General features: G+C 29.9%; 1 protein-coding gene across 1 annotated transcript in view; it reads left to right on the top strand.

Annotated features, from left to right (window-relative positions):
- The window catches only part of LOC136987409 (SUZ RNA-binding domain-containing), a 37,380-nt gene extending 11,878 nt beyond the window's left edge, over window positions 1-25,502 (top strand). Inside the window, exons 3-4 of the mRNA XM_067285147.1 lie at window positions 9,888-10,142; window positions 24,275-25,502. Coding sequence (XP_067141248.1) covers window positions 9,888-10,142; window positions 24,275-24,380 — 361 coding nt within the window. The 3' untranslated portion in view covers window positions 24,381-25,502. The remainder of the gene's footprint in view (window positions 1-9,887; window positions 10,143-24,274) is intronic.
- Window positions 25,503-26,566: the final 1,064 nt, after the last annotated feature.

Here is a 26,566-nt window from a genome sequence, read left to right as displayed (position 1 = left end):
GTTCTAGTCGGCAAATTCAAATGTCTGCTAGTGATGTAGTGCTACAATATTTAGTTATGTCTTAGCTACTTTAATATTATTTTTGTTAAATTTTTACATGTTTTAGCTGGCAGCACTGGCTTGACCATGAAAGGGAGGCTAGTATTTAAACTAGGCCTAATACACTATACCAGGCATGGGCAAATGCGGCTCTTTTTGAGTTACATGCGGCTCTTGCTGAAAGTGTTAATTTCTGTTTTTTATTATTATTTTTACAATTTTATTTTTAATAATTTTGTGAAAATATGTTTATTAAAAAAATTCAATATTTGTTTTATATTATATTTATATTATATAATAAAATCGTGTGCCTTACCATACTATCTATCACGACAGTACAGAACTGCGGCTCCCATGCATTTTGCAAAACCTATATTCTGGCTCTCACTGAACTCTTGCTTGCCCACCCCTGCACTATACTAATAATGTATTTTTTCATACTTTTCGGTTATCCGACTTTTCAGTTATCTGACCAACCCCAGTCCCCAATTAAGTCGGATAATCGATGCTCTACTGTATATCTATTTAAATTCAAATTAGCAATTAGAACTTGGAATTGTTGAACTTCAGTTTTCTTTATATAGTACCTTTATGTTTATCATTATCTTCTGGTTTCAAGCAATTATCAGCAAGTTGATTGTATTTTATCTGGAAATGAAATTCAACAGAGATAATTTAGGAAGACGAAAATAGATTCATTTCATCTATTTAAGTTTTTGATTAGATTATTAATTGACATAATCAATTCAAGTCCAAGTAAAAACCTTTAGAAATTATTATGGATGGTTTTGCCCAGATATTTCAGGTCCCACTCAACTCACAATAATTAAGGGAAAATATCTCTTAGAGCCAACAAGCAAAAAGAGTTTTAAAAAAGATTAATGAATCTGAATTAAAAATAGATTTACAGCAGTTCATCAATAAGTGTCTAGAAAATGTTGTTAATTAAAGCACTAAAAAGCATTGAATGTAGAAATAGATCTCTTCTAAACCAATTAACAAAAGCAGAAAAACAGTCACGAATAACAGCAGGACTACACTCGGAAGAGACAGTTGTTGGAGAGAGGAAGTAATAGACAAAAGCTAAGTTTGAGCTGTAAGAGAGTTCTTTTCCCAAAATAGTTCTTGAATAAATGAAAACATTTCTCCAAATTGCCACTGATCTATTTCATCGTTTTTGTTTCTAATCCAATTTGAAATCTTCCTTCTGGAGACATTGTATTTTAACTCTCATATTCAGATCAAAACAATCCACGGAATGGCCATCACCCTTTTCTCCATCCATAAAAGACCATACACAACTAGTATGTATTGTCCCAGTGCATGATGTATATATACATCATGCATTGGGAGAAAATTAAGACAGGTATATTTAAAATTTCCTAATACACTAATCCTCAAACATTATTTCATAAAATTGATGAAACAGTGTTAAGTCAAAATTTATTAAAATACTTTTGCTCTCTCTGACATTGGAAGCTTCATCAGCAAAATACTCTCAAATATCAGATAAGATTACTCTCTTGTTTCATCAGTTTTATGAAACAACATTACCTATTTGATGGATTATGGCATTATATTTATTATGTTGAGACAATTGGCTTTATTCATAATTATCTATCTTCAAATACAGATTTTGAAATAGCAAAAATCAATATCAGCATGAAAATAGCAAATTCTCCAACACATTATTTGCTGAGGGAAAACTTTAATCTTTCATGAATGTTTTCAACCTGTTTTACAAGTCATCCTTGAGTGTTAACTACATGTTACCATTATAAATTGAACATTTTCAAAACAATGTTTTTGAAAAAGTTCGTTCATGAAAAATAATAATGGTAACATATAGTTTTTCTCAGCAAATAAGATGTTGAAGAATTTGCAACATAGATTTTGTTTATGAAATAAAAAATTTATAAAATGTAAATTTATTTTATATGAATATACAAATATTGAATTATATGAAATTTCATTTAATTCAGATTTATCTAGAATTAATTTCAAGTTAGGTAGCAATAAATAAATTAAATATATATATATATATATGTGTGTTAAATAAAAAAATATATATTATATATATATATATATATATATATATATATCAACTTTATTAATGCTTTCTAGTGTGGAGTTTATAATTATCAATTTGGTATAAAAGCTGCTGAATCTTAACACTGTAAGGTGCAATCCTTTGGCAAGAATGTTGTCTACAAGTCTATAATCTATGGTTAGTTCTTGGCAACACATTTGGTCACCAAATTGACCAAATTGTGCATCATTGTCTTATGTCTTGATGTAATAATACAATTATTAAGCTAAAAGCAATTGATTTCTAAATAAAAACATCTGAATGTAAAACTTTATGCCAAGTAAAAACTTACGACAATTTAGACAACAGGCAAAATTTTTCTTAAAAGTTTTTCTTTGGTAAAGATAAGCTTGGTGCTTTGAAGTGGTATCCACAAGATTTTTACCTGTATTATACTTTTCTACATTTTGCTTCAAAGTGCCAAGCTTATCACTATCAAAGAAAAACTCTTAAGAAAAATTTTGATTGTCATCTAAATTATGATAAGTTTTTACTTGGCACAATTTTTTTACATCAGATGTTTTTGTTGGATATCATTATTACAGGAGATGAAAAATGGTGTCTGTATGTTGTCTTAAAGTGCAAAATGTTATGGCTTGTCAAGTAGCACAGGCCATGCCAAAAACTAGAATTACATCAGCTACAACCCAATATATACTTTGGCTGATGCTGTCTGCACTAAGTGGACAAAGATGAACATTATCAGATGCCATGCTGTCTGTTGCAAAATTTGCAGCTTTTGAAAATTTTATTCATCTGTCGATTGGAGTGGCAAATAGCCACAAAGCAGGCCACCAAAAAAAATTCACTTGGGTGAAAAAGAGTATTGTATCATAGAACATGAATCAGTCTTGGTCTGTTGCAATTTTACTGTTAATAAACAAAACTAAAGTTGCTTGAGAAACTCAGTCATAAAAACTGTTTTTATTTATTTATTTTTTTTCTGATTGGTACAAAAAATCATAGTAAGTGAAAAAGTAACCTGGCAAATAACTTTCTATTTTGGTGAACAAAATGTGTTTTGCAGATAGATTGACAATTGTTATAAAAAAGCCAGGATGATCCTTAATTGTGCACTTTCTTTGTGACAATGCAAGATCACCTGTGCCAAAGTTGACCCAGCAGAATCTGCTTGATCTTGACTGGGAGGTTCTCCCACACACTCTGTGTAGCCCAGACATTGCACTATTTAACTGCCATCTCTTCCACCCTATGTAACATGTCTTGTTGGAAAGCAGTTCACTGATGATGAGATGAAAATTGCACTTGCAGAGTTCTTTGAGTCAAAATGACCCGAGTTTTATTCAGCAGGAATCAGTGACCTACTCAATCAATGAAAGAAGGTGCTTGAATGTAATGGCAATTACTTTCTTGAATAAACTATTTTTGTTTTTTCAAGAAAATAATGGTGTTTGGAAAGTCAGTGGAATCATGCTTGACATTCCAAGTGCCATTGTCAAACTTCTAGGCTTATAGGAAAGCGGCGCTGAACATCCAACATACACGTTTTCGCATTTAAAACTTTGGCCTCAACCTTGCTACTATAAAACTCTAGAAACTTTTGCATCAACCCAATAAAATCAATTACATAAAATGCAATTAAATGTATACATATACAATTAATTAATCTAGTCTGTGTTAGCAATCTGTCTCCCCTGAGCTACACTTACTAAAAGGTATTCTATTTGGCTGTAGATAAAATAATAGCATCACTTTTATTGATCAGTTAGGCATCTAGGATCAATCTTTAACAAAATATTAAATAAGGAAAACTATCAGTGACTAAATATATAAACTAGATTAGAAAAAGAAAACTTGAAAATAAATATAATAGTCATGAAAATAAATTTTAAAATAATAGAAAATTGAAAGAATATTGTTTGTAATTGTAATTAAAAAGAAAAATTATAGCATAGGGGCAAAATTGGCAATGAAGGCTGCTGTGCTCTAATATCAGAAAAGATCATTATACTTATTTCATTTAGAATTCTTTATATTTTCACTGAATATTATCTTACTTCAGATATTTTCTTTATCAAATTTTATTTCTTAACTAGCTGTACCCAGCCACTCGTTGCTGTGGCTCAGAAAGAAAAGAGAAAGTGCATGTTTCTAATATGTTTAATTTCACAGTGCTTGTGAGTATACAATGTTTTTTGTTGTTCCATTATCTGTGCAGATATAGAGATTGTCTGGTTTGCCGACTCTAGAACATACAATGTATATTTGTCCATGTGAGAAGCAATCTGTGTGTAGATCTAAACCGCACAATTCTAAAGATTGGCTCTGAGCTTTGTTGATGGTAATTGCAAATGCCAATTGAATTGGGAATTGCAATCTCTTAAATTGAAATGGCATATTTGTTGGAATCATAGGAATGCTAGGAATGAAGACATCTTTACCTTTGAAAGGTCCTGTCAAGATTGTTGCTTCTACAACGTTGCTCATTAATTATTTTACTGCAAGCCATGTGCTGTTGCAAAGCTTTGGCTGGTTGATATTTCACAACATGATAATTGGCATGCTGATTTTCAATTGCAATACATGCGGTGGCATTCCTGGCAGATCGAGTGAATTCAAAAATTCTGTTGGATAATTAACCACTTCATCTGCTTCCACAATAGTGTTGATGGACTTGACTGCCTCGCTTTGAATGTTAGACTGAATAATAATGTTAAGTTCATAGACGTCTTTGTTCTTGGCCGCAAGAATTGCTCGTTCATTCAGCCAATCGTGATTCTTATAATTGGTTTGAATATTGGGAAATACTTTTTCAACCAATTCTTCTTTTGACGTCACTAAACTGCAGAAGTTATAAGGCAATGAAATTTGTTCTGAGGTCAGATCAACTGGCACCATTCCATTCCCAATTTCCAGCAATTGATGTGAGAATATCTCAGCTGATCGATCGTTTTGCAGCTGGACACACATATTTGTAGTTAATTTTAACATCTTTGTGTGTTACCACAAAGTAGAGTATTTCAGGCAATCATTTATTTCGTCTGCTGGTGTGGATCAAGGAATTACAGGTAATGTTTGCCTGAAATCTCCTGCAAGCAATATTAATGTGTTCCCAAATGGTCTGATGTTTCCATGCAAATCTTGCAATGATCGATCAAGAGCCTTGAGTGATTTTTTGTGTGCCATTGTGCATTCATCCCAAACAATAAGTTTGCATTTCTGCAATACTTTTCCCATGCTGGATGCTTTGGAAATGTTGCACGTGGAGTTTCAATGAATTACATGTTCAATGACAATTTCAAAGCAGAATGAGCAGTTCTTCCACCTGGTAGCAATGTTGCAGCTATTCTGGATGACGCAAGAGCTAAGGCTATGACATTTTGGAATCGAATTGCTGCCAGAATCAATGTAATTAGGAACATTTTACCAGTTCCTCCTGGCACATCTAAGAAGATTTCTCCAACCCCGTTATTGACAGTTTGCATTATTTGATCATAAATGGCTTTTTGCTCAAGTGTTAGCTTAGGAATATTTGATTGCACATATGACAAATGATCACCCGAGTTGTAATTTTGTTCACGACGCAATTTTACATCGAAGGAAGCAGCAGCAGATTGATTCGGTGACGGCATTCCCAATTGATTGAGAACTTTGTTCGCAATTTTTAAGCACAAATCTTCAATCATTATCAAAGCTTCGTTGTAGATTTCTGCTGTGAAATCCATGTTCATATTTGAGTTTTCCTTGCGTATTCGACAGAAAATATCTTCAGCCATGTGCAATTTATATTTCTCCCATAATTCTGTTGGAAATGAAGGAGAGCAGGCAGTCTATATGATTGCAAACAATGCACAAATTTGATTTGGATGTGACATATTGCACACATTATTAATGCATACATCCCAGTGTCAGTCGTTCTCCAATAAATTCAGAGCTTGACATGCACTGTCGAAAGTGGCATGTATAATGCCATTGACAATTGTCAATTGCTGGAAAGACATTGGACCAGACACATTTACCAACAGCATGCGAAGAAAGAAGCATTCATCTTGATTGGGATGCACAGTGTACAGTCTGCCTGTTGTACTTTCTTTGAATATGCCAGGTTGTTCGTCGACTCATTGTCCTCAAATGGCACTGTTTTTAAAAAAAAAAAGCGTGTTTTTTACCTGTTACAAGTGTGACATCTATATAGTAGGTATATAAAAACGTGTGTATTCGAATGCAATGTTGTGTTGAAATTTCAAAGCAGTTGGTGAAGAGCTTTAGTGATTTAGTGTTTTAGTGATTCTGTTAAGAATTATAGAGTAAAATGATTATAAATTTTCCCAAATGCATTTTCTTGAAATTTCCTTTATTTTAATTTCAATACGAGGATTGAAAAAATTTATTGATGTCAATGAATTTATTGTATATAAATTACTTTATATATTCTATTTCAATCTTAAGATATAATTTTATTTGGAATATGAAGATATTTATTCATTTATGGATGGATCATAATGCTAATATGAAGCAACAAAATTAAAACAAATTTTAAACATTATTTGCTCTTAAAAAACTGGTAAGGGTTCTTGCTTGCCTTTTGCAGCATTTGAACTATTAGGATGTCTGATGATTTTCATTTATACTAAGATGTAAAATATAAATAATAACAAAGCTTAAGAGGAGTAATTTGATGAATTAAGAGAAATTTCTTTACTTAAAAAGAATATTTAAGTTTAAAAAATATACTAGATACATTAGCACAAGCTAAAATTTTTGTGTAGTGCCATGTTATGAGAGTTTTATTAAAAAATAATTTTTTTAATAATAATTATTAATATAAAAAAGGCTATCCTGCTTATAAGGGTAGAGATGAGTTTTTGAAAAAAAAATTTATAATGCCAATAGGTAAAGCTTTCATTAATTCTGACCTACTCAATATGTGATATGACTCCCTTATCTCCCCAATGCCTTGACCTTTAACCACCAAAATTTAATAGCATCAATGCCCCATATATAGAAATTAATCTGCCAGTTTCAAAGTTTTTGGTTCATTCAGTCCTGAGATATGATTTGTGTGCAGTCATCTATTTATATGACCTCATATACACCATATCTCAGGACAATCTGTAAGGGTTTTTTACATTTTTGGGCTCCTTGAGTGCCAAAACATTAAAATGCAAAAAAACTAGGGGGATTAAAATTTGACAGATTACCATACTTTTCCTATATTATACTGTATAACAGATGGAAAAAATGTATAACGGCTAGAAAAGTAAAAATGTGTGTAAAAAGAAAAAAAATCATTTGACTAAAGGTAAAGAATAATGGTTTACTGGAATAATTTAATTGAAATAAAAGTAAAAATTTACATAAACCAACATAAACAAACTTGATTTTCCTAAAGAATCATTTGACAGTCAGATGCAAGTAATTTGAGAAATTTTTCCAGATATTAATAAAGTTTAAATTATCATTTGCAGCATTCAAGATCTTAATGACTGTTCTTTGCTCAGCCAAAGACCAGTCTTCTATGAGTCTTTATTTCATATTTTGTTGGTTATTTTGAATTATTGTTTCCAGAATGTTTCTAATTAATGAAAACAAAATATATGTATATATAAGCAATAGATGAGGTAAATATTATACATTTAATTGTTCTGTTAGTTTCATTTGTACTGTATTTTTATTTAGTTTGCAACAAATTTTTTTTCTTGTTCTGTCATTATGAATAACTACAATAATTTACATGTTGCAAAATATTTTAATGCAGTGGCATACAATCAAAATTGCATGATTTACCTTGTAAAAAAGCAATTTGATTTATTTACTGTTCAAATACATTGAATCTTGAACATAACATAGCTGTAAAATGTTATAGCATTTCTTATTGATTCATTTAAAATAAATAAATAAAAGCAAATTATACTGTTTATTTTACTCTAAATAAGAGAGTTTATCTTAATTACAGTATTAAAAGAATTTTTTGTTACTTTCTAGTATAAAAGTTTACATTTAATGTAAAAAAACATAATTGTATACAAGTATACTTACTAAAAAGTACAGACCTGAACTGAATGATTTAAATAGATTTTTATTCTGTATTTGAAATATTTCTAGTTTTACATAAACAACTTTTGTTTGTTCATTTATGACAATGCATATTTATCTATTTATCCCAGATTGGATTAAAACTGAAGACATGTCCAATCTCTGACATATCTAAAGAATGCATTTATTATTATTTTTTTCTTTTTACATATTTAAGTAAAATGTTTTCTGTTAAAAATTTTGTTAACTTTTGTGTTTTCTTATTTATTATTCATTACTTTTTATTTTTCTTAGTTAATAAAAGTCTATTGTTTTTAAATTATGAATTTGCAGTAATGCAGTTCTCATAATGAATTATAATCAATAATTTGCAGTTTTTATGATTTGATACATCATATTTGAAAGTTGTTATCAGATTATTATATTAATTTTTTAAAATTAGTTTGATGTAATTTACAAATAAAATTACATTACTGGTCTGTAGAATTATATTTAAGTTTTCTAATTTAAATTCTTCAAAAATGGTTGACAATCAAATCAAACATAAGTTTGATGTATGTATGAGTAATAAATATCCAGCTTATGCTTCTTGATAGCTGTATGGTTAAGGCATTAATGCATTTGCTGCTGCTCTGGAACTTGGAAACCTAATCTAGGCAAGAAAAATCAAGAGTATTTTTATGGGTAGTCTATCTCAAATATGTTGGGCTCTGTTCCTCACCAAAATTGGTCTTGTGTTTGGGGAAAAAAGCACTTGTAGTTGCCCACTGAGTGGCAGAAAGTCATAAAATGAAAAAATTATGCTTTTTTGTTAAACTTCTGACAATTTTAATAATTCTTCTTTAAATCAGTACACTTAAATTTTTTATTTTCACAACTCAATGAACACCATAAAATTAACAGATTTTAGAGAAAAGTTTCTTTTTGAAAAAAAAATCCCATATTTATAACAGATATATAATATTTGTGGATGCTGAATATTTATACAAATTAAAAATTACTATTATGATATCAAATAAATATATTCTTTATTTTTATTAATATCAACATAATAACTTAGAATAATAAAACATTTCATTATATATTTGGTATATAAAATTTTTTTTAATTTAATAGTATATTTCCTTATTATATGAAAATTTTTCCTATATAAAATGTAAGTAAATTTCTAAATAATAAAATAATCAGTAAAATTCTTCCAGATATGATTATAATCATGTTCATAAAATTTGCAAAAGTTGATTCTAATCTAAAGAAACTAATTTTTTATCAGTAAACTTTAGTATTAAATATTTAATAATGTAAGAGTTGTTTCATATAATTGATTATTTTAATTATGAATTTTGTCCATCTTTCATTATTATTTAAACTGTTAGTATAAGTTTTAACATTTGAAATTTTGTATTCTATATTCCATACCTGATGAAGAGCACATGTCAAAAATAAGTCCATTTCGCTTGAATAAAGTTTCAATTGGTATAGCAAGCAGTTTGATCTTTTTTCATTTTAATGAAATTACAATACAAATTTAGATGCTATTTTTTATTTTAAACAGAATTTCAGGGGGAAATGAATATTTTATGAGTGAAAAATTCTAATATAATTCCATTATATTGGTCATTAAGACCAATGAAGCCTGTCATTAAGAGATCCACTTCATTGGGTATATACTTTCTCATTTATCTCTTAAAGGTTTATGTTGTTTCATTTAATTTAAAAACTGAATTTAAAATTACAAATAAAAATATATATGTTGTTTCAGTCATCAAGAAAATATAGAATGGGATGGTGTGTTACCAATTCCTCAAGTTAAATTAGAAGAAACAACTCGAACACAGTATGTACCTCAGGTTAAAATATTGAAAAGACCTAATGATACCAAATCAGGATCCACAGGAAATGAAAAGTCTCCGAGCAAGCATCCAGTTAAAACATTACAACAAAGAGAAGCGGAATATGCTGAAGCAAGATTGAGGATTCTTGGAGCATCTTGTAGCAGGGATGAAGAGAAAGAAAAGTAATTTCTTTTTAGTATTTAAAACTCACTTATTATCATTTTTAATATCAAGTTTAATATCAAAATATATAATTTGATTTTGATAGCCCACATTTGAATATAGAATCAGTGACAAATTATATTAAGCATTCATCATTGTTTAAAGAGAATGAAGAAAAGGTTATCCTTAATAACAGACAAATAAACTTAGTTTTAACTTGAAAAATATTCTTATAAAAAAAATTGATAAAAGTTTAATATATTCGAGAGTTTTTTCATTGTAAAAAATAAAGCCTTGCCCATCTTTCCTTCTGGATGGGATGAGGGCAACTTTAAAATTTCAGTTGAAACCCAGCATTTTTACATTTTTGGATTCTTTGTTTAAAAATAATCTTTTATTTAGAACATTTTTTCAAAACAATAATTTGAAAAGATATGAGCATATGTATTTGCATTGTTTTGACAGATAACTTTCTAATAAAGTAGGGGAAACCAGGGTTAGTTGTGACAGTTTTTTATGAAGGTTCGACTTAGCATAGAAATCTGTAAGTCTGCTGACAGGTTAAGCATTCTCTTAGCTATATATTCCACATTTTTGTACTTTTCTATGAAGTTATTAACATTCTGAAATATTCAGTTTTCTGAAGAGTGCGACTTTGTAACAATGTACCCCTTAGTGGGGCAAGTTGTTACAGAGCCAGGACAAGGTGTTACATTTACTTTTTTCATACCAACAAAACAGATTAATTGAAAATCTGAAAGTAAACATGACGTAAAGTTTAAGGAATATTTATTTTAAAAAACTTTCACAATGAAACACAGTTATACATATATATATATATAGTAAGAGAAAAAGCCATTGCACCAATTCAGAACATATTTCGTAAAACAAAATGTGCTCTTACAAAGCATAATGATTTTATTAATCAGAGTCCATTGATATATCAGAAACACAGTGAATACAAACATAGTAAGAATCAGTTCCTCCGCAGCGCTCGTGTGCCCACTTTTTACACTCAGTGCATTGGATCCACTTTTCCCCAGAACTACTAAGAGAGAATGGTCCGAAACAAATCAAACAAAGACAATCTTCGTCATCGTTTTCTGAACTACTACTGATTTCAAGTTTCTTTTTTACGTTCTTCTTCATGGGTCTTCTGTCTTTGTTGAGTGAAGTCTCCTTTTTATGTCCTTTCTTCTCATTCTTTTTCATTCTTTTTTCATGTTCTTTTTGAAGCTGTTCTTTCACCGGAGTATCAGTTAATATTGACGATTTCCCCTTCTTCCTGCAGCCCATAGTTTTTCTAGCTCCTGCCTTTGGGTATGGTCTTATATCTTCGGGAGATATGGGGCATTCTTTAGAGGCTCCACTGGTAGAAGGACCTTGTGCTTCATGGACATCAGTTTGCCCATTGACACTGCTGGTATCTTTGGTATAGTCCTCAATGGCAATATTTCGCGGTCCCTGATGTGGATTATCTGGTGGAACAGGTCTGTCAGTAACAGCTGACGTTAGGAAATCTTCATCAGAGAAAATGCTGCGGTTGAGTGGCCATATTCCAGTTTTGCGAAACCCAGATGTTATATTTTTTGGTGTTAAGGCATTAGCATTAAGGCATTTAAAGCTTCTTTGGCAATTCCCGGAATGTCATAGATTGATATTGGAATACCAGGATGGGAGTTCATGAAGTCAGTGCATGCCAAGTAGTAAAATTTTTTGAATGGTCCATATACACTCGCATCCAGAGGTTGCAGACGATGTGAAGTGTGAGGTGGAAATGACAGCAGGTAGATTCCGTTTGCTTTGCAAAAATCAAGAACTGGTAATGACAAACAAGAAATATGGTTATCAAGAATGACTAAAACTGGCGAATCAACTGATGATGATACATGCATGTGGAAATGTTCCATAAACTGCAAAAAAATTGGTCTAGTCATCCATCTGCTGGGATGAGCAGCACCAATGCAACTCGTTGGACCCTGGGCGATGAAATGCTGCTTAAAGTGGACACGTGGAAATATGAAGAGGGGAGGTACAGAATTGCCTATAGCATTTACTGCTACTTCAATCGTCAAAGTAGTTCCCTTTTCTGCGGACGTTGTTCTTCCTACTTGTTTTTTGCCCTTCTCAGCTATGATTTTATTTGGTTTTTGAACTGTAGTTGCACCTGTTTCATCCACATTCCAAACCTGGTGCCCTTCAAATCGGTGACGTTGAAGAACATCTTGCAAATTGTCAAAAACTGTCCAACGTTATGAGCATTAAAGCTTGTTGCCCTAGATAAACTCGTGGCCTCAGGAGTTCGAAGGGATAATTTGGGATGCCTTTTTAAGAATCTTGAAAGCCAGTTTTCTGTAGCTTGTTTTGTTTTGTCCCAATTTTTCGGATAGCTAACTTCACAGGCAACACCATATTCGTACACAAGCATCCTTACATCAGTGGAAGATAAACCATAGTAAATTCTACTTGAATGAACAATATATTCCTCGAGTTTTGATTCTTGTTCATCTGAAAAAACTTGCCTGTGCCTAGTGTACCCAACCAAGTTGACAGATGGTGCAGAATTATTGTTATTTTTCCCTACTCTTTTGATGTAGCGTTGGAGAGTCATAAAATTAATTTTATAAATATCAGCTGCTTTTCTAAGTGATAACTTCTTTTCTTCTACATCCTTTGCTGCAGCTTCGTAGATACTCACATCTGTAGAACCTCTAGTGGTCTTCCTTTTATGTGTTCGATACATTTTCTGAAATATAATAAAAAATACAAGCAAACAAATACACGGGGTAAGTTGTTACAATGTAACAACTTGCCCTGATCCCGCCATTTTGATTAAGTGGCGAAATACTCTTGAGCATTTCAAGATATTTATGCAATTACAACAAAATATTACACTATCGTATACTGTTAATAAGCATGTTAAACATTGGAAACCTACCACGCAATCCTGTATTCAAAAGTAGATGGGGATCACAATACAAAAAAATTACTTTTAGGTTGGAAAATGATACAAATGAAGATATCACAACTCTATCAGCTCCTCCTACCGCCAAATTTCACGCAGCGTTAGACTGACGTAAGTGTCAAATACCACGTTAATTAGCAAGTGCTGCCTCTTGCGTGTGCTCAGAAAACTTAAAATAACAACTAACCCCGGTCTCCCCTACACACATTTTATGAGTTAATTAATGGAAACAGAGTTGAAAATTGTTAATGGTTAATTTTTTAATCAATTCTTAATGTGGTTGAAAAGTTAAAAAGTTAATTTTTTTATAGTGAATTCAAATGATATGTATGTATTCATGGCCATCTAGATCACAGGTCTTGACATCAACTGATTATTTGTATGGGATTTCATAAAAGATCAAGTTATGTTTCAATAATTTACCAAAATTTAAAATATGAAGCAAAGAATAAGCAATGCTTATACTAAAATAAGACTGGAAATGTTGCAGTCTGTTCAGTGAAACTTTTGTTACTTGATTACTGAAATGTTTAGATGAAAATGGACAGCTCTTTGAACATTTGTTAAATAACTGAAAAAAATAAAAAAAATAGAAATTAATCAGTGCATAAAATTTTGAAATTATTTATTTGAAAAAAATGTTCTGAATAACAGTTTATTACAGACATGGGCAAATGCAGCTCTTGCTGAAAGTGTTAATAATAATAAAAAGCAGAAATTATTACTATTTTATTTCCACAATTTTGTGAAAATATGTTTATTAAAAAAATTCAATATTTGTTTTATATTATATTTATATTATATAATAAAATGGCAGTACAGAACTGCAGTACAGAATTACAAAGTACAGAACTGCGGCTCCCATGCATTTTGGAAAACCTACATTTCGGCTCCCACTGAACTCTTGCTTGCCCATCCCTGGTTTATTACTTTTTAATGGAAAATCTGAAATTTTAAAAAAATTGAGGGGTTTAATTTGAAATGTCTGTCACTTATGAGATTCTTATCCCACAACTTTGCTAATCAGAGAAAGATATGTGCAAAATACAGTTTACTGATGGTATAATACCAAAACACATAATAATAATAGTAATAAAAAGAGTATTTACACTTAGATTTTTATACTAATATTTTTCACATCAGTCACTAGTTAATTTTTAAACTTTACATTTATAGTAATGTAATGAGACATTACATTTATATTTAAACAATAAGTGTTATTATGTTGCTTATACCGTATTTATATGTTATTTCAAGAATATGTTTTGATAGTTGTTATGTAAGAATATTTACTCCTTAATATTGGTCGATGCATTATATTATTACTAATTATCTCAACAAATATGATTTATTTAAAATTTTCTGGTAGATGAGGGTTGTCAGGAAAGTAGTGCTAACACAAATTTTAAAACCATTTTTTATTCTAACTTTGGCTGTTTTAAACCTTCAATATAGAATATATTCCTTTCATCTTATAAGATGAAAGGAATATATTTTTAGTTATAGTTTATAGTTTCTTTCCATTTTATAAGATGAAATTCTAGATTCCATTAGCAGAGTTGTTTTTATTGATATTGGTGATGGAATACTCTACACCTTTCTAGAATGCATCTAAAAACTAAAATCATCTACCTCTAAGGATTTTACTTTCCTGGCTGTTATGTATACATAACAAGGGAAAGTATTGGAAGTGTCAGATTTGACCCTCCAACTTTTTTGCTAATCTCAATATTTTGAGACCTGAATCCAAAAAAGTAAAAAAAAAGGCAAAAAATTCCATGTGTGTGTGTGTGTGTGTGTGTGTGTTAGCATCTATTTCGTTCAATATCTTAGAATGGAGTAAATATTCAGTAACAAAATTTGACATGGTGGCTTGTATATGAGGGGCATTGATGCTGTTTAATTTTGATGGATAGAGATCAAAGAAGGCAGGGGGATAAAGTGTGTCATGTGTATCTCCGGTAGGGTCTGACTTAGTGACAATTTTACTCATTATCAACATTTATACTTTTTTATAAAACTCATCCTTACCCTCAAAATTAAGCTTTTTGTCATTTTATAGTAATTAAAAATATAAAAGTTTTTATAACAAAATCTTATAATAGATGGCATCATACACAATTTTATTAAGTTATATTGTAATTAAAAATATAAAAATTATTTTCTAAATAAGATGTCATAATAGCTGGGAAAGTTATGCAACTTTTGTTGCTGGATTTTTTTCATTTTTAAAGAGGTCATAGTTACGAGTCATATCCAGGTAGATTTATGAATGGTACTCCAATACTTTCCATATCCATGACATTAAATATTCAGTTTTTATTTCAAATAACTTCTTGCTAACTGTGAAAATATATCTGTACTTTTTGCAGTTGATAGTAAAATTCAGTCATTCATCTATATATGCCTTGTTAGATGAGCAATGCTTAAATCTTTTACAAGACCAACTACATGGCAAGTGGCATTATCATACAAGGTAATACCTATATAGACAAGAAAGATTAATTCTTGTAAGATTAATTATCTTACAGGATTTGGAGTATGAGTATATTTTCTTACTCTCTTAATTCATAAACCAAATTTTTGGTTCAGCATTCTATTCCAAATTTCAATTGTCTGACTTGCAGCAATTCAAGTAACTATGCTATTTTTGACACATGTGAGAAAATAAATATTGTGTCAAAAATAGCATAGTTACTTAAATACTACTTGCAAGTCAGACAATTGAAATTCAAAACAGCATATTCTATCAAAAATTTGTTTTACAAATTAAGAAAGAAATAAGAGAATAAACTGAAAATTCTTGTGCCAGATTACCACTTAGAGACTGATGTTCCAGAAAAGAGCCATAATAAGTAGCTTATAACTGTTTTACTTTGGTAAACATAAGTTGGTATAACATTTTCAGCATTTTATGTACAATTAACATATTCAGTTTTGAATCTTCAGATGAAATTTCTTTGGTGAGGAGACTTCTGATGATACCATTTTTAGAATGAGACTTCAGTTTGACTTTATTTTATGGAAACACTCAAGTCTCATTAAGAACAATGATATGATGAAGAAAATTGTTTTTTCTTTTCAGTAGCATTGCAGATGCAGACAACTTCATACCATACACTATCCATGAGATGATGGGAAACTCACCTTTCTGTGCTCTTATGTATAAACAGCTTGCATTGCAAAACTTTCCTTGCAGTTTTAGGATATATATCAACTTCAAATTCTAGAGAAATCTGATAAAAGAAATGGTGTACTTCATGCCAAGATTTTTATTTAAAATAACAATAAAAATATTATACTCTGTCTTCTTCAAGAAATCACTTCTTTACATTACTAAAACTTAATGAACAGTGGCTAAACCAATGGACACAACTCTGGTTCCTGCTGTGATGTGAAAATATTGCAAAGTGTTAATAAAGTGTTGATTTTAATGTCTCAAGACAGAGTATGTTATTTTTATTGTTATTTGAATGTACAGTACATCTGTTTTAGCATACAGATTGTACATTTTTCTCTTAGTTTGTATGTTAGAACAGGATTGTTTCAAGAAACTTTTAACTTTAGTGTCATAAGCCACTTGTGTCAAAGTAAAGCAATTGGTATTATTCCTATTAATTAACACACAATTTTTTTCAAAGCAAATATCTAATTATCTAATCATAGAATCTATATAACAGGAACTTTCCCTGTCTCTACCTAGCTTTATTTACTATATTGATTTGACCTTTATCTGATCTAATCAATATAGTAAATAAGCACTTGCATTATAGTAGAAACAAAATAATGTATATTTTTAGATTAGAATTTGTTATAAATTCTTTAACTATTATTACTGTTTGTTTGTTACCAGAAAAGAACCACTACTAGTATTATCAATATGTTGTACTGTTTTCTTAGCCTTCCTGTACAAATGCGAATTAAACCATCTTTGGAACTTTTGGAAAACTATTACATGTCATAAGATCTTCAATGTATATATGAATCAACATCTGTTTGCTTGTAGAAGACTTTATACTTGTCATGTTCATCTTCACCAAAACATCAGACTTTCTTCCAAATAAGATGTTTGCAAATTGCTTATAACAGGGTTTTCCAAACTATGTTCTGCAGAACACTGGTGTTCCACAGAAAGTGAAAAGTGTTCTATGAAAAATCGAAATTAAATATGAGCTTGGAACATTTTTTCTTATTAGAATTATTATCCATTTAGCATTTATTTTGGCATTAGTACTTTCAACTGCTTTATATTTGATGATTTTTGTGAAACCGTGTTGTATTATTCTTCGAAGTATCAAACACAAATTCGTGTTAATAACAACCACTTGGCTCTTTTCCACCTTTATTTAGTTGCTTTATATTTGATTTTATATTATACTACAATAACATATCTGATTTATTTTGAACAGTTTAATATTTGTTACTGAACATTTCATCAAATCACTCTTGTTACAATTGCTTTTATATTACTTGACATTTCTTATTTATAATCTTATTTTTTTCATACTTCAGTTACCTTTATAAAATAACTATGTTTGTTTCTATTAAATTTTAACAAATATTAGAATTTAAGTATTATTCAAAAATTACGTAGATTTTTGGTTAAAGACAGGAACTTTAACACAAAGAGAGGCAAATATTTCTGCTGATACATCCATGATGGAGAAGAAATGAAAATACAAACTGTGGTCTCTTCAAAATTTAATATTAAAGAACAATTGTCACCTAAGAACAGACCAAAATGGAAGTGTATGATGAATGTTGTTTAAATTTTTAATTTATGTATATTAGCCATACAGATGCTCCTGATGCAATGTGTTTTATTTAATAAAATACTAGCAAACAGTTCTTTGGTTTCAGCTAAAATTCATAGACACTTTGAAAAGAATTATGTTGATTACAAAAGAGAAGATTTATATTCTAGAAAAATCTAAACTCCAAATGATTACAATTGCTAAAAAATGAAAATGCAATGGAAACATCTTTTCATGTGAGCAAAATGGTAAAGTTCATACAATTGGAGAGATGCTCATTAAGCCTTGTGTGTAAGACATATCACATATATAAAACAAGCAGGCTGCTAAAAAAATACATGTAGTATAACTGCCAAATAATACTGTTCTGTGTCACATCAAAGATCCTTCTGGTAACATAGAGAAAAAGTTAATTTTATCAACTTTGACTCTTCAGTGAATATGCATTGCAAGTGAATGAAACTTCAGATGTCACAGGTCTAATTATATTACTAGAGTTTGTTTGTTACATATCTGATAAAAGATAATTACATTACAAAACAGGAAATCGGTTTGGAGAAGTGTATTGATGTTTAGTTTAGCTTTAGTTAGATGTATTGTAGTTTAGCTGTATTATTTGAATTGATATCCTCTATCCTTTTATGGTAACAGGCAAACAAGCAACATTGACAGTTAAAGGATTTATAACATTCTAATTTAAAAATATATGTTAACTGGTTTCCTACTATAATGTAAGTGCTTAGATAAGATAAAGATCAAACCAATATGCAGTAAAACCTGTCAATTTGGACACCCCAATATCCTGGACACTTTCATGTTTTGAACATTTTCACATGGAACTGGACAAATTCATAGACTTTCACATGTATGTGTATCTTAAACATCTCTCTACTTTGAATTTTGAATATCTTTTAGTGATTTAAGTTGTAAAGACCAACAACTGCCAAATTAATTCGGCAGTTGTTGGTCTTTATATATAACGGGTTAGTTGTTGTTTATTTATATGATTTAAGTTAGATATTTTCAGAGATTTCTCTCTCCAATTTTTAACTGTTAAGTCATCTTACACAAGTGTCCTGTTTTAAAGTCTTATCAGTGAAAAGCAGATTTTCTACATTCGACCAGCAATAGACTTAGGCATCATTTCTTCCCAAAAATTTATCATGGTGCTATATTTGACTACTTAAGCATCCATTGCACCCAAAAATTTATGCTGACAACTAGCTATAAATTTGGCTATTTGCTTTGGAGAAAAAATTAGTGGCTTTTGTTTGCCATAGTTGGCATTTGTTGTTGTGAATCTGATTCATGTTTTAATGTGTTTCTGAATCTACATCAGCCATTGAGTGTAAACTGTACATGAAAAATTTTTTGTCTCTGCCTTAACAAGGGCTTTTTTCAAGCATATGGGTTCAGCTAGATCTACAGACAGGACTCAATGTATTCAGAAGGGACCTAAAAAAAATTGTTGGGTTTGTTGACCTTTCTTAATTCAATTTTGGGTTCTCCAAAGCACTAGGATAATGGTGTATCCACTTTGGCCATTCAACCTTCATGTGATTATTGCCTATTAGTGGCCATATTGATAAAATCATTGAAACTAGACAAACTGGTCACAAGTTTGCTCCTCACCAACAGGCTATCATGTGGAGATTCCTGGGTTGTTTCATATGTCTAATGTCTAATTAGGGGTCAATTTCTGATAGATTTTTCTTGGAAGGCATTTCCTTGGTAATCCCATTTGTTGCATTGACATATTTCATTAAATCAATTATGTGATTATTAGTCTTTCTCAAAATACAGTATGAAGCAAGATTAAATAATTGTGACAGTGATTTGTGTTCACTGATTTAAAATGATAATGTTATTTACTCAATGGAGACATATTTTGCTTCATACATTGTAGAATAGGATCATTATGCCAGCAAATTTAGATTTAATTTCAAAGCTTTCAGGAGAAAAACTACTCATTCTACATCTTGGACACCTGTCTAAATTGGACACATTCTTATGGAACCAAAGATATTTATCATACAGGTTTTACTGTAGCAAATAAAGCTGGGACTTAATAAAGTTATGTAGAGACAGAGAAAGTTCCTGTTATATAGGTTCTATGATTAGATAATTAGATATTTTCTTTAAAGAAAATTGTGCGTTAATTACTAGGAATAATACTAACTGCATTACTTTGGCACAATTGGTCTATGGCATTAAAGTTAAAAATTTCTTGAAACAATCCTGTTCTAACATACAAACTAAGAGAGCAGTCTTTGTGAAATTAAGAGAAATTCAATTAAAATAACTATGAAAATAATCCAATAGACCAAGATATGTAACATATTTAAAATAGATAATAATAATAATGATAGAAAAATCTGTAAAACCTGGTTGCCATTCTTGAATAAGGGCTGAAAAGATTTGTATGGTATAAAATGGTCTTTAAAAAGCAGACCTGTCAAGTTTACGCATTAAAGAGTATTTTTTATAACAATGTTTTTGAAGAGATTTCAGTTTTAATTAAATGCTTTATATGTAATAAAATTGTTAGCCAATAATTTTTCTTTCACATGAAATTATAAATTAATGCCAATAGGAGATTACAATTTCATATACAAGACGATCTGTGTGTATTATTTTCAATAAATGATACAAAGGTATTAAATAATTTATAATTTTAATTATGTATTAATATACAATAACCTTTTATAATATGTACAAAAAGCATTATGGGGCTGCTTATCATATTTCACAGCACCTCTGAAATATCATTTCAGTACTCTGGTTGATAATCACTGATGTAGATGAATATCTATACAATCATGATGGAATTCTTTGTATTCCTATCTCCTAGCTTACACTTTGTATCTGAGCTGTGCAGATTAAATTTCAACTCATCTGAAAAAATAGCTTACTTTTTCACTCTTCAGGCTTATTCTTTGGCACATTGCAGCTACTGCATTTTTATTTTCTTTATTAGAGGAAGATTCATTCTGGGACAATGGTCTTAAGTCCTGGTTGGAATAATCTTCTTCATAGTTATGGAACATTTTTACTTCAGGATGTTCTTTACAGTCAGCTTTCAGGTCTTTGGATGAAGAATGTTGGTTTTTGACACAAATATTTCAAAATTCTGTCTTGTATAGTAGAGGAGACACCATTTATTTTTTCTCCCTGTAGTGCTCATTTCAGAGAGCTTAGATAGCAAGACAAAGCAGACTGATTACAGTTCAGCTGAAAGCTGTCTGAAGAAAATCTTTCTTTATTAAAAACAAGTCTCTTTTTTTCTTTTTAATATTGATTGTTTTATCCCATACTAATCGACCTTGCTAAAATAGAGCACTGAAAACATGTTCTGCCTTTTTATAGCCTTTAAAGATTATGGTGCAATCCCTGAAAAATTTAATTGATCTAAAATGTTTTCACAAATGAAATGTAACTAAATGCACATATTTAATCATAACTTACAACATGGCAAGCTTAAAAATGCAGCAAATATAAACTTTTGTGAAGTGATGCAGTTGTATTGAACGCACTGTAAATGTGATAGTAAGTTTTCTACAAGTAAAGTTTTAATAATAGAATTAATATTTCAAAAAATGTCTGAAAAATTAATTATTACAAAAATAAATCTTTGTATTTCTGTTTCTTTAATGAATTCAGAATGCCGTTATTTGTTTGTTTGGTTTAACTTAATCATAAATCTTAAATATATATATTTTAAATTTTTTAAAATATTGATTTTTCTTTGTTGTTTTGTTTATTTATAGAATTATATATTTAAAATGGATGTATCATAATGAGAATCAAATGAGAGAAAAATGTAAATTATTTTTCTTTCTAAAATTGCATTACAGTAAAATTCAGTTGATTTCATAATAAAATTAAAATCTATTGATTTTCAGAAACTTTTTGATATTTTTGTTACATGAACCAATTTTTAATCAGAATTTTATTAGATAATCTAATGCCAAATAAATCAATAGAATAGATATCGTAAATCAAACATTTTATGTACAACGAAAAATAACTTTGGATATACAGTTGAGCCTGTCTATCTTGAACATGTTTATCACAAAAACCTCTTTATCTCAAAATTTATTTTTCCCTGCATTTTAAGCATAAATTTAATATATTTTCCATGTTTATCTCAGATAATTTTCTCTTAAAACTTTTATATCTCAAATTATGGTCTGAAGTGTCTATTACAAATTCAAAGCTAAGTGACTACATTTTGATAGCATGAACTGCAGTTGACATCTCTTGCAATATAATATATAGTTGCAATTAATGCTGCTTTTCTCTGATTGGCTATGAGTTTGGCTTCATTTTATTGATTGAAGAAAGTCAGGGATCAGAAACTATTGACAAACTATTTGTTATGTCAAAAATGTTTTATTTATACTAATACAGGAATGTACTGTACTTTCTATTGTATTAATAAAATGCTGTACCTCCAATCAAACCTTTTACTGTTTATTGTATAAGACCTTCTATATGGAAACCTGTCTGTCTAGAATTTTTCTTGTTTCTGTGAGATTCGAGATAGACCGGTTCAACTGTATAAGAAAGGTATAATTGTCATGATGGTCAGTTAATGAATTCTGTAAATGATGTGTAAATAAGATGTATGTAAGACTACTATTACAGATAAATAACATTGGCCAACAAATTTTTTGTTGAATATCTATCAACACCTCTTCTTAACTAATTTGGGGGTACTGAGTTCAGATTGGAGGTTTGTTTTTTCCAGAAAGCTCTGGTCATTTTGCAATTGATAAATGTCAAAATTTCAATTTTTCATGTTTAACTCATTGACCTCTTTTGCATATGTGAATAGATATTTAATAAAACTCTCTCAAAATAAACTGGGCAATAAACATTAAATTGCAACATAGTCTAAATGTCTTTAGTAATACAAACTGAAACCCATAGTCATAAACTCTTAAAATTAGCTAATTAATAAATATTAAGTTGCAAAATAGTGTAAATTTCTTCACTGGTACAAAATAAAACACAGAGGCATAACCTGTCTTAAAATGAGGTGATTACTAAACATTACATTGCAAAATAATCTACATGTCTGTGGTGGTAAAAAATGGAAACACAGACATCAACTGATTGTTACATAACACATTTGGTCCTATACTGGGGGCTAAGTGATCAAGGCAGAAATTTGCATTTTAGGCTCTTGTGTTTATGACCTGTTTCAAGACAATCCTGTTTAATGCTCCAGCAGTAGTCTGCCATCATATGTTTGTCCCATCTCCCTTGGTAGTGCTCTTCCATGATCTTCAAGTCCTGCTGGAACTGTTTGCCTTGCTCATCACTAACGTGTTCTCAGGGAATCTATCAAGATGACCGTAGGAAATGCAGTTTGACACTCATGTTACATCCCAGATTATGAAATGCTGACAACATATTAGCAATAAGAGTTTCATAGTTAACAGCCTTTTTATTCCTGAGAAAGGTTTTCGTTACCACCACTAACAATACCCATGCAACTCTTTGCTGTTCATTTTTGAGACAAATTTTTCGTTGCAATCAAGTTATGAATCTGGGACCCATCAAGCACACCTGCCTTAATCTTCTCAAGGGACAAAGCAGGGAGAGCACTGACTATATGTTGGAAGCATTTGCCATCTCTATTTAATGCCTTCACGAACTGTTTAACTAACCCCAGTTTGATATACAGTGGAGGAAAAATTATCTTCTCCTCTACTAACAATTGGATTATTGACAATATTTGGCATACATGCTTTCAGTCTTACATGTGGGCCACCCCTGGTTCCAGTGCTTGTCTCAAGCTCTGCTGTTCCACATGAAAATAAAACAGGGATACTTTGTGTAACCTGTTTGTTGCCCAAGGAGACAATTAACCATTTTCAGATCAATTCAAATTGTCCACTTGTGCTCGTACTATTTTAGTAGGTCCATATCTACACTATTTTATCATAAACATAAACATAAAGTGCTGGAATGCAAAAGTTTGAATTGCATGAAAACTAGAACGTGGAGAAAAAACCCATTTGCAGATTTGAAATCAGCACATCCAAATTATTATGAATCAGTGAAAAAAATCTTATGCAACTGAGATTTCAAAAAATTTGTTGACTAGTGTAATATATTCACATGTTTTTATGCAACTAATATAATAATATGTTCAAATATATTGGGAGAAATACCAGAGATATTTAATGATTCCTATTCTAATTTAATGCAACTGTTTTCTCTAAATAAGATAAATCATTAAACAAATTGGAATAAGTTTCTTGTATTTTGTTTTTGTCAGTGTAATTTTTTTTGTTTCTATGCTATATATTTGTTTTCTTTAAAAAATATTTTGCTAAATAAAATATTAATGGAATATATCTTATATGTAATTTTCAGTAAACATTATAAATTCTCAATATCTGTTTATTTTTTTTTTTATCAGGATAAATCGACTCACTTTAATTTCTTCAGATAACTCTGAATTAAATGTCACCATACGTCAACCCCATGGCCCCGACGGAACAAAAGGATTCATCCAAAGAAGGTAGCATTGGTTGGACCAATCTAAAGGTTTAATTGTGATAATATATATACACATAAATAATAACTTTATACAATGTGGATATTCGCCTTGATTTAGTGAATTGCAGATTTTAAATAGCAAAGCTTCGTGTTCAGTCACAAATTAATTTGATATTTGTGCAGGATATTTCTAATGAAAACAATAAAATGATGTTCAAAAATAAAGGAAAAAGCCCAAACGGTCAAATTCCTGATTATCGTTTTGTCATTTTAAAATACTAGGGACTGCCTTCTTTGGAAAGAATAACTTTGAAGCATACGTGAAAATCACGAAAATACTTAGATGTTTGCCATAAAAGTATATTTTCTTATTCTGTATGTTGCACTTTTCATGAAATGTGTATAAAATGATGTATTCTTAGTAAAGTTGCGCGATCTACTTTGTCTCATTACAAATATTATTTATATATCATTATCAGAATTGTCAATACGCGTAAATTGTGCTGTTGTATTATTTAATTTTTACAATATGTTACCTAAACAGTGTGCAGTTTCAATTGAAAGTATGAGAATCAAGAAGCATTTTTCATTTTGCATATCAGTGGAAGCAAAATTGTCATGAAGATTCAAATGTGTAAATATAGTGTGTGTGTGTATGTGAATATATATATATATATAGGGTCTATATATAACATACACGGCATTTTATCAAATTCACGTAATATACATAATGATAAATGTTAGAAACAAGTAAGAATGAGCAAATAGTCATGAAAAAAAAAAGAATCCATCCATATTTGATCTTCCTCAAATCTTTATAATCATAAATTGAATTCGAATGATACACAAATTTCTATTTGAACGCGATATTAAATCGAAATACGAACGGTAATTTCCATTCTGTGATCGTGATTTGTCATTTTATAATTCTATATTATATCACGTTACAGATACAGCTCATTCTTACTTTCGTTGTTTATTTATTTTGAAAAGTATTTTTGTTTCTTTAGACTGAAACGAATAAAGAATATTTATTAATTTATGTGAATGAATAACACTGAAATTGAAAAATAACAAATTTAATTGAATAATGAAATACTATTTTATCATTTTTTAATTAAAATTCTGTGGAAATATGTATATTATCTTCAATAAAATAAATTTATTCTTGAAATTATTTGAAGTGAATTTTTCTCGGGTTAAAAAAGGTTTGAATTACGAACATGCTAATTTCAACTGATTTTTACAACGTTAATACACTTCCTTTATTCGTTCTTGTAAATGCATGAGCGAAGTCGCTTATTCACGTTAAAATATTTGTTACCATTTAATCAGTATTCGTGTCATGATCGAAACATAATTAATATTTTTGTGGACTTTAAAACTCTCTTTCAAAGTCAAGTTGCCCCGAGAACGATGGTGGTAAGAGCCTGAAATAATTTTAAAGGATAATACCATAAATAAATTATTAATATATAATAGCAATGATTTTTTTTTCATTATAAATATTAATGTTCGTATGTAGTAAGTAACACATCGAAGTACAAATATTATATTGAGTTTACTGCATTTCGTAAAAACATATGAAAGAGCCCGAATTGTTTTAAAAAAACAAATATGACGTAATGGGGATTGTTTCAGCGATTTACTCCAGAAGTCCTCAGTTGAAACGTACGAATTAGGGTTTCTCAAACTGGATCCCGGTTGTTTTTTTTACCCGGGGAATTTTTCTCATCCCGGGAAATCCCGCATATTTCTTAAGAATTCACTTTTTTCTTATTTTGTGTTAAGGTTGAAGAAATTTTTCAAATAGAAAGTACAATTACTCATAAACTGTCAGAATACATTTGCATTTATTAATTTTAAACCTAGTTATTAGTTTTTTTTACTTTAAACTTTTAACTTTAATTTTTTAACTTTATTGGTTTTTCTGTGTTTTTTAAAGGAACTTTTTAAAGAGTAGGCAGTTGCGTAGCCTAAAAAGGAAGGTCCACAGCTGTCTATAATTTTGTTCTGGAACATCAGAGTAAATGGTGATTGTCTAATAAATTTTGGAGCGACTTGTCTTTTATTTGTAAAATATATTTATTCATCCGACCGAAAATCAAAAAAAAAAAAAAAAAAAAAACTAGTTATTAGTATTTTAAATTTTTGCTCGTTATGGCAGGTCACAAATAGTCAATAATCAATACGTAGCTTATTTGTGGCAGGA

This window comes from Centruroides vittatus, unplaced genomic scaffold (genome assembly GCF_030686945.1).
Source record: "Centruroides vittatus isolate TY-2023 unplaced genomic scaffold, ASM3068694v2 contig_1218, whole genome shotgun sequence".
NCBI lineage: Eukaryota > Metazoa > Arthropoda > Arachnida > Scorpiones > Buthidae > Centruroides > Centruroides vittatus.
The sequence above is the reverse complement of the archived record's forward strand: the minus strand, read 5'-3'. Positions and strand labels throughout refer to the sequence as shown.